This window comes from Microtus pennsylvanicus, chromosome 17 (assembly GCF_037038515.1).
Source record: "Microtus pennsylvanicus isolate mMicPen1 chromosome 17, mMicPen1.hap1, whole genome shotgun sequence".
Lineage (NCBI taxonomy): Eukaryota > Metazoa > Chordata > Mammalia > Rodentia > Cricetidae > Microtus > Microtus pennsylvanicus.
Window position 1 is genome coordinate 44442955 of NC_134595.1, and position 9541 is coordinate 44452495.

General features: G+C 52.7%; 1 protein-coding gene across 1 annotated transcript in view; it reads right to left on the bottom strand.

The window, feature by feature from the left end:
* The window catches only part of Irs1 (insulin receptor substrate 1), a 58416-nt gene extending 51939 nt beyond the window's left edge, over positions 1-6477 (bottom strand). The window contains exon 1 of the mRNA XM_075952221.1: positions 1675-6477. Coding sequence (XP_075808336.1) covers positions 1696-5394 — 3699 coding nt within the window. The 5' untranslated portion in view covers positions 5395-6477 and the 3' untranslated portion in view covers positions 1675-1695. The remainder of the gene's footprint in view (positions 1-1674) is intronic.
* Between the last annotated feature and the right edge of the window lie 3064 nt (positions 6478-9541).

Consider the following 9541-nt stretch of genomic DNA (forward strand, 5'->3'; position numbering starts at 1 on the left):
GGGGGGGGGAGTCTTCTTCCTTTATCTCCTGTAAACCCTAACTTTGAGCTTTGCTGGATCTGTTTGCTTCAGACTCTTCTTACTCTTTGTAAGCAGTTTACAAAGCAAGTATTGCAGAAATCCCAACTCTCAAAAATCACGCTAGAAATAACCAGGAATATTATGTCGACAACAATACACTAAAAATCTCTCTGCCCCAGTGATAAAAGCAAATATTGATTTAAATACCAAATAAGTGCTTTCTTTACATCACAGAAAAATCTTAATTTTAATGTTCATGTGCCTCTATTTGGCCCTACAAAATAGAGAATGATAGTTGTTGGAAGCAGAATCAGGACCATTTTGAACACATAATCGTTCCTGTTATTTATTATTATTTCCTACTGATAAAAACCCAAGGCACAAATTAATTTATTATGAATAGAGACTTGTTAAGAAAAATAAATGCTTTTCAATGCTCTTTCTGTGAAGCATATATAAAATTCACAAGGTAATCAGTTGGTCAGGATAAACTGCTTCCAGTTCTGGAAAGTTCTGAGTTTGCCAACTCATCACATTATTTGGGAACGACACTCCCCTCCCCACAATGACCACCAGAAAATAGGCTCACAGAACGAAGGGCAGGCTAACTTCCTATTACAAATGTTTCTCATTTTCAATACAGCCTTGGCCACAGATGACCTAAAGCCAACTTTCAACATCTCTGAGGCATCGATTCATGAACTAACAAGAAAACAAATAGCCTATAAATGAAGACCACACAGATTTCCCCTCCATTCAGTGCAAACCAAAACAAACACCCTCTTCTCCCTGACTTGATGCCTGTTCATTTCAGTAGAAAAACATTAAGCAATCTTATAGAGAAACGTACAGTAGCCCCCAAACAGTATGCATGATGCTTCAGTACAAGAAAAGGAACCGCAAGGCAGAAAGGCTGGGGTGAACTTCCACGACTCTTAACTCAGAATGGGTCCCAGGCACGTGGTGTTTATTGTATATTCTGTAGAAAAGCAGCCATGCCTGCAAGATGGTAGGTCCGTGTGTGAAAAACATTTCATGAATCCTACTACAAGAACAAAAAAGAAAATGTCCCCCACAATTACATTCCTTGGAGATCTGAGATAGGTAAGAATTCCTCTCTAAATACGTGTGCCTAAAAAGCTCTTACTCAGGAATCTTTTTTAAGACAGTCTGAGTAAAAGTCGCTGCTGTTTACACTGCCTTGGTATTGTGAAATCACAGGACACGAGTGCACGCAGAGCCCCTCGGCACTTAGGATCTTAAATGAGGCCATTTTAGGCTGCGTGTTAGCAAGCAGTTTTGTAGAATTGTCCCTAGGAAGGGCTGGCCTGAATATTTAGTCAAAAGAAAACTCTGATATGAAGAAAATGATTCTTGACAAACCTCAGGACAGGTGTTTAAAGAGCGCTAGTTCTTAAGTGCTACAGAAACCCTTCTGTGGTTGCTCCAACATGCTTCTTGGACTACCTGCCAGGTGTCGTCGTGGGGTGAGCATCTGTGTACCCCGACTCAACGACCCCACTCCCTGAAAGTGTATCCTCCCCAAGGACCCCGTGGAAAGGAGTGAAAAGGGACAGAGGGAGAGAGCAGAATCCAAGCCCCCACGTAAATAAATGCACTTGTGTCGTCTGACTTTGCCACCATAAAACACACCTGTTGTGATGTCCAGTTGAGCTACTGACGGTCCTCTGGCTGCTTCTGGAAGCTGATGCTGGCATAGTTGCTTAAATCCTCACTGGAGCGTCTGGGGGAGCTGCCCTCATTGCTGCCTGAGGGCTGGTGAGAGGGAGGGGGTGGTAGGGGCTGCTGTTGAGAAGGGCACTCCTGAGGACGCTGTTTCACGTCCTTGGCCAAATCCAGGTCTATGTAGTTAAGACTATTCTCCAAACCCCCAGCAGCTCCACACGCTTGAGCTGTTTCCTTGGAGGCTCCCCCAAGATCCCCAGGTCTCAGCCACACATTCTCAAAAGATGCAGAGCTGTGGCGTTTTACGTCCTCGCTGTTGCCGCCGCCACCACCACTGCCCGCTCCTGCAGCCCCTGCTCCAAAGGACACTGTGTTACCAGCCCGAGTTGGTGCTGAGAAGGTCTCGGAGCTATGTCTCCTCCGGCAGCCTTGAGTGTCTGCACGAATCACTTTGGCACTCTGGTTATGATTGGGACTGAGATTCACTCTGGTGAATGCACTCACACCCCCAGGTCCCTGAGGGCCTCCCAGCAGGGAAGAGTGAGCAGCCTGCTCAGCTGCTCCTTGAGGTGCAGCAGGAGAAGCCGAAGCTGTAGAGGATGAAGATGGAGCAGCCCCTGCGGCTCTGGGCAGGCTCACCTTCTCCGCAGCAAGGCCTGTCCGCATATCAGCATAGCTGACTGGGGCCACCGGTGAGGTATCCACATAGCTTTGACGAGGACAACCTATCTGCATGGTCATGTAGTCACCACGACTACTTGGCACTGACCGGGTTGGCCTGCAAATGTTAGCAGCCCCTGGAGGTGCAGGGCCTACTCTGCCCAACTCAACGCCACCACTCTCCTGCCAGGTTGCCCTCCGGCCTGGCCCCAAGTCCATGTTCATGTACTCTTCTGAGCCAGTCTCTTCTCTGGGAGCTGGGTGGAGCTGGGGTGGACACCGAACTGAAGGAGAGCTACGGGAAGTCGCGGGGCCAGCTAAATAGCCAGGCTGGCCACTCCCGAATTCAATATTCACATATTCCCCTGGGCTCTTGGGCTCAGGAGGGTGTAGCGAAGGCTGCTGCGGCGGCTGCTCCCGAACCCGCGGTAAGGTGCTTGCCTTGGGATCTCCCAAGGACAGCCTTGTAGGCCGGGCCAGGCGGTTGTTGGTCTGTGCAGCTGTGTCTACCTTTCGAGGCAGATGGGGTTGCAAGACATGGTGGTGGGGATGCGTGAGGCCAGACTCTGGCCTAGCCCCACAGTAACTCCCACCTAAGCTGTCACTGCTGGTAGAAGAGGAAGAATCTTCTGCAGTTGCCGTGTAGAGAAGGCGTCCAGAGCTAGAAGAGAGACGAAGATGCTGGTGCCTGGCACCCTCCTCTGGCTCCCCAGGGCGCTGGGTGTGCTTAAAAGACCTTGGTAATGAGTAGTAGGAGAGGACTGGTTTGTGCTGGGGATTGTCGGGACCGTAGTAGCATTCCGAGGGGCTGCTGGTGTTGGAGTCTCCCACGGGTGACATGTTCATATAGTCGCCTGTGCAGGGCAAGAGCTTACCACCACCACCACTCTCAGCAGGGGCTTTGGAATGAGGCAGGGCATGAGGATGGTGCCCCCCTACTCCATTTGTCCACGGCTTCCCATAGCTGCTCCCAGACGGGGCGGCACTGCTGCTGCTGCTGGAGCCACCACCAATGTCAGGGGAGCAACTGCCACTGGGAGACATCATCATGTAGCCATTGGGGTCCACTCTCTGAGGGTGGCGACGGATGGGGTTAATGATCTGCTGTGGGGCGGAGACACTTTTGGGGCTCATGGGCATATAGTCCCCATTTCCTTTACGGTTGCTGGGCACTGGAGCCACCCCTGGAGACATGGGCATGTAGCCGTCATCGGTGTGCAGGGTAGAAGTGTCCGGTCGGTGGTGGCCCCCGCGACGCTCCAAGGGATGCATCTCTAGACCCTCTTCGGGATAGGAGTGGGTGGGCACGAAGGCGGAATGCCGGTAGCTGGGCAGTCGGCCTCCACTGCCACCTCCTGGTGGGTAGGCAGCGGGCATCATCTCCGTATACTCCTCAATAGAAGCCACAGAAGACTGTGAGGGGGTCTTCTGATGGGAGATGGTAGGGGACGTGCCTGCGGAGTGAGTTCTCTTCCGAAACCGGTTATCCAGATCTGCTGCGCTGGTGGCTTCATCCCCAGTCAATGCCGGGCTTGTCCCCAAGTTAGCACCTGGGAGATAGCGATGGCCATTGCCACCCCTAGACAAAATGTAATGTCCATTGGGAGCAGTCAAGGTGGAGGCTCCCTTGCCACCCATGCAGATGTAGTTGCTCAGCTCTTCCTCACCCCTGGCTGGTGGGGTGTGACCCAGGGAATCTGGGGTGACGCTGCGGAAGGAACTTCGGAAATCGCACGGACTAGAACCATACTCATCAGAAGAGATGAAACCGCCATCACTAGGAGAACCGGACACCGAAGCACTGGAGCGCCTCGGGAAGAGACAGTCTGAGGTGGACCCATGGCCACTGGTGCTACTGGATGACAAACTGACTGGGCTGGTGGCTGAAGGCGAGCAGCGGGAAGAAGGCATAGGGATGGAGCGGCTGTGGTTGAGTGGAGGGTGAAGCCTGGAGCTGCCTCGATGCCGATGGGCGTGGGTCCTGTTGGTGCTAGGGCTCACAGGACTGCCATCCACTGATGCTGGACGGGACATGGTGCCTTCGCCATCGCTAGAGGCGCGCACCCGGAAGGAACCTGGTTTCCCACCCACCATGCTGGCAGGGGAGGTTGCAGTGATGCTCTCGGTGCGAGATCGGCGAGTCAGGCCCACCTGGCTGGGTGGAGGATTGTTGAGATGGTGCCTGCGAAGGGGAACACTGATGGGGTTGGAGCAACTGGATGAGGACTGGCTTTTGCTGCGCGGGCGAAACTCATCGCTCATGGCCCGCATGGCCTCTAGAATGGTCTCGTGCATGTTCTGGGCTACCACGGAGTCATCCACTTGCATCCAGAACTCGCCGGGCCCCGTCACGGCGGAACGCCCCACCTCAATGAAGAAGAAGTTCTCTGAGTGGCCACAGCGTCTGATGTTCATTAGCTGCAGCACCACAGCCGCTGCCTCGGAGTTCAGCTTCACAAAGCTGATGGTCTTGCTGGTCAGGCAGAGACGGTAGATGCCAATCAGGTTCTTTGTCTGGCCCAGGCCCTTGGGTTTCAGGATAACCTGCCAGACCTCCTTGAACGCGGGTCCTGGTCCAGTGTCATAGCTCAAGTCCTCCCCTGCTTCTCCGACGCCAGAGCTGCCGCTGCAACTACCACCGCAGCCTCCACCTCCAGCCCCGTCATGGTGGGCCTTTGCTCGATTATGCAGCTGCAGAAGCGCCTGGTACCAGCTGTCTTGCTCAGCCTCGCTATCTGCCGCAATGGCAAAGTGTTCGTCTCGGGTGTAGAGAGCCACCAGGTGCTTGTTCTTGGAGTCAGCCCGCTTGTTGATGTTGAAACAGCTCTCGAGGGGGATCGAGCGTTTGGGGGCGCTCGACTTATGCCGCCACTTCTTCTCGTTCTCATAGTACTCCAGGCGTGCCGGGCCCCCGGTTTCGCTGGCTGCTCGCAGCACGAAAAAGCGCTTGTGCATACTCTTGGGTTTGCGCAGGTAACCCACCTTGCGCACGTCCGAGAAGCCATCGGTATCCGGAGGGCTCGCCATACTGCTGCGGGGCCGAGGGAGGTTCCGAAAAACTGGGTGGGGGGAGTATTCGCGATGCGGCCCCGCACATGCACTCCGGGGCTGAAGGAAGCAGAAACCCTGATTCCGAAATCGTCGCCGTTCCCGGCGCTGAAAAGGGGCAGCCGAAGGGCGAGGTAGCTGCGCCAAGGAAGATTGCCCGACCCGAGTTTAAGGGCGTTTCATGCCCAGAGGGGAAGGCAGTGTGTCTAGGGTGAGTGCAGCCGCAGTCTTCTGAGGACCAAGTCTCCCCCGAGTCTCCGCAGCCCAGAAGAAGCTAAGATGCATCCCTCGCCGCCCCTGATCGAGTCCGGTGCAGGGAGGCAGCAGCGACCGAGGAGTCCCAGCTTGGCCCTTCAGGCGCGCGCGCCTTCCCTCCCGAGTTCCCCTCTGGAAGTAGCGATTCCCGAGGCAAATTAAATATCCTTGGGCAGGGGGAGGCGGGCTGCCAAGTCCCAACGTTGCACGGGGTTCTCCCTCCTCCTTCTCCTCCTCCTCCGCCTCCTCCCACCCTCCAACCGTCCCCGCCGCCACCAGCCGCCCAAATACCAGCTCAATCGCAGAGACCGCGGCGCTGCGGCTGTTGCTGCTGCTGCCGCCACCCGAGGACGCGTCCACTGCAGCCCGCACTCGAGCCCATCTCGGCGGGCGGGGAAAGTGGCTTTTCCACGCGCAACGCTACTGGGCAGCCAGGGGAGCAGGGGACGGTCCAGAGGGACAGACTCATCACTGCCCCAAGCTCCAGTCCGCGAGGGAGGAGGGGAGGGGACGGGAGGGGGGAGGCGGCGGGGAGGGAGGTTTGGGAAGAGATGGGGGGGGGGGGGAAGACTCCCTATCCTCCGGAGGCGCAGCCGCCGCAGTTACTTCTCCCTCCTCCTCCTCCTCCTCGGAGAGTTGCCGAGAGCCCCAACCAAAACAAGCGGCGGCGGCGTCTGGCACCGCGCGCCGGCCCCCTCTGACCGCGCCGCCGTCTCACTCCCGAGGAGCAAAACACGTGACGGAGCCTCTGCTCTCTGCAATCGGGCCGCGGCCGGGAGGCTCCAGGCAGGGTCTCTCCCTCTCTCTTCTCGTTCTACATTCCCGGCCGAGCCCGCCCCGCGCCCGCCCCTCTCCACCCCTTGGCCTTGCCGCAGAGGCGCCCGCACCCGGCCTTTGCTGCAGCGCTCAGGCAGCGCCCCTGCGTGGCCGCTAGAGCCCTGGGCGCTGCGCCTTCTATGCCCGAGCCACCCATGGCGCCCCCGGCTCTCAGGAATCCCCGCGGCGGGAGGGCGGGCGTGTTTGGGTGGCTACCGGAAAGCAAGAGGGGAGTCTGGGAAAACGGGAGGGGGCGATCTGGGGAAGACGCAGGAGTGAGGGTGGGGGCAGTTGGGGGGGTGCACTGCGGCTACAGAGCCCGAGTGGGAAGGCTGGGGAGGAGGGGATCCGGATGACCCGCAGCCTCTCACACAGGTAAAAGCGACCCCTGGGAGTCAGCTGGAGGTTGGTTTCTAGGTAAGAGCCCTGGGGAGAGCCACATTTTTGTAAGGTTTTCTAAAGGACTTCTAGGCCAGCCTTCCACCTGGAATCTCCGGATGTGCAGCGGTGAAGCACCTGGAAGGAACACAGAGGGATGCCCAAGGACAACGACTGTTGCTGGTTTAGGGTCTCTGGGAATCAAGACCGGGGATCTCACGCCTGGCACTATTGAGATTAGCAAATGATCAGTTAGGGAAGAAATAAAATGTAAATGTCACAATTCCATTCCCTTCGTGCAGGTGTACTGGAGTTAATACTTATGGATTAGGGCAAAGGATGGGGGTGAAAGAAACCTGACACCCCTTAACATGTTCTCAAGTCTATCTGCATTAAAAAAAAAAGATGGTAATGACGTTCAACGAGTTCCTAAGTTACAATCCTAACTGTGTACATATTACCAAATGTTTGTTTCATAGTTTCCACGCGCAGTGGACGACCCAATAAATTTTTAACCTTGACCACAAGGATAAACTGTTAGGTTGTACAGGAAAATGGGTACTTCTTGATGAAAACGGGTCAGCAGCCTAGTTGCAAAGCCTGTTAGTCTGTCTCGCCATAAACAGACACTCCCCAAAGTTTTTATTTTATTTTTTTAAAGTGACCTATAAATCGAGCAGAATGTGTCCCTGTCTTGCCCAACTGGCATGAAAGAAAGACCTACAAAGGTGACGTTGGTCCCTTGCTTAAAGCCACCCCACATTAGCCCTGGGCGGTTCTGGGTTCCACCTCTTTTTTTTTTTTACCCCCTCCCCGCCAGAAACCCTCTCAGCCTCCAGCTCTCTGGTACTGCAGAATGTTCACAGGGAGACGCAGCAGTAAAGGTGCTGGGCATGCTCAATCCACTAGACCGCCTGGCCTGAAGTTGGGGGGGGGGGCGGAGGGGGGAGTCAAGGGCGGGGGTAGCGCGCCTTAGCCTAATGTGGGGCGAAAGGCGGGGTGAGTTTCTTGGGGCAGCCTGCTGATTGGTGGAGCTGCCTGTCCTTCCTGTCTTGCACAGATGCAGTAGAGGGGAGAGAGGGTGAGGGTACCTTCGCAGGTGCCGGCGCCATTCAGAGGCTTGCGGTAATTGATTTGGGATATCCCGCATCTGCAGATGCCACCTCCTCACGAAAGCCTGGGAGCCTCCGGTTTCTCTTTGCACTCTGTCCTTCACCACACAGGTTCTTCTCAACCTGGCTAATGTATTATCTGGGTACACATGTTGAATTGAAAGTCCTCCCTTTTTCCCTCTGACAGCTTGGTGATGCGGACGCACGTGCCCACTACCGCAAGGCTATAAATAGCAAGTAATTTGGAAGTGGTACCGAGGCAGCAATAGCAGGAATCGGATTCTGAAGGTTTGAAGGGGGAGGGAAGGATGTGAAGTAGAGATGCCTGAAGTTAGTGTAACAGAGTAACCCTGGGAGGTTTGCCCAAGCCCCATCCACCCACCAGTGAAAAAAAAAAGAAACATAATAAACAGCTGTTTGACAGCAAGATCTAGATTAGGCCAAACGGGCCTTTTATAGGAGGGGGCCTGTGGTTCGCGTTTTGCAGTAACGCAGTTCAATTCCGTAGACTTTCATTTTTAAAATTACTTCTTTCCTGCCCTCCATCCCCAACCAAGATCAAACAAAAATAGAGAGGGGGAAAAGGATGTACCGCTATGAGGAAAACATACTTCTTTCTCAAAGGAGGGGACAACCGAAAGAGCAATTTATTTTGGAAAATTTTTACAAGTCATCATTCCCAAAGGTTAGGGCTTTGGTGATATGAAAGTAATTGTTATTATGGCTGAAAATAAAACAGAACAACTACCTTGAGGTGTCCAAAGACCTGGGTTGGATCCCTAGTAACACACACACATATACACACACATACACACACACTAGAGTTTTACTGCCAATCTTTAAGAAGTTAATATTTAGATTGTAATACAAGAAGTTCAGTTTTGTACTTTTTTAATTCATAAATTACTGTAACTCTGGAAATGCAAATTCACATTTGATTCATGAGAATATACAGAAGAGGAAAGGAGTGTTTTGTGGAATCTGAGTGAACCCATGTACTACCCTGTCACCTTATGCTAAATTAGCCTTGTGTATTGCAATGAAATGCTCTCTATGAAAAATTTACACCTAACAAGGAGATTCAGACTGGGCAAGCAACTGATTACCAAAATAAATTGCTCAATACTGCCATCTCTAGGACAGTTAGAGACCACTTGTGAAGAGAATAAAGGAAAATTACACTTTAAAACATTGACTAGAAATATTGCCAAAACTAAATTGGCATATTGATGTCTTGAATACAGTCATGATGGTGGGAATTAAATTTTATATGTCTTTGGTGCATATTTGATTAACATATCTACAATTACCCTTAAAGTGGGAAAATGGCATATGTATGAAGTTATCAAGAGAATCAAAAAGTCCAAGTTATTACATATAAATTAAATAACACTGAAGATATAACACCTCATTTAAAAACTATAGAATCATTTTATATGAACACCTTTATGTCAGTAGATATAATGATGGGTGAACATTAAAGAAACCATTGGAATCTCCGAATTAATTTTGGCAATTTGAGACAATGCTGGAAAAAATGAAAATCTGTGGATTTTTTTTACTGT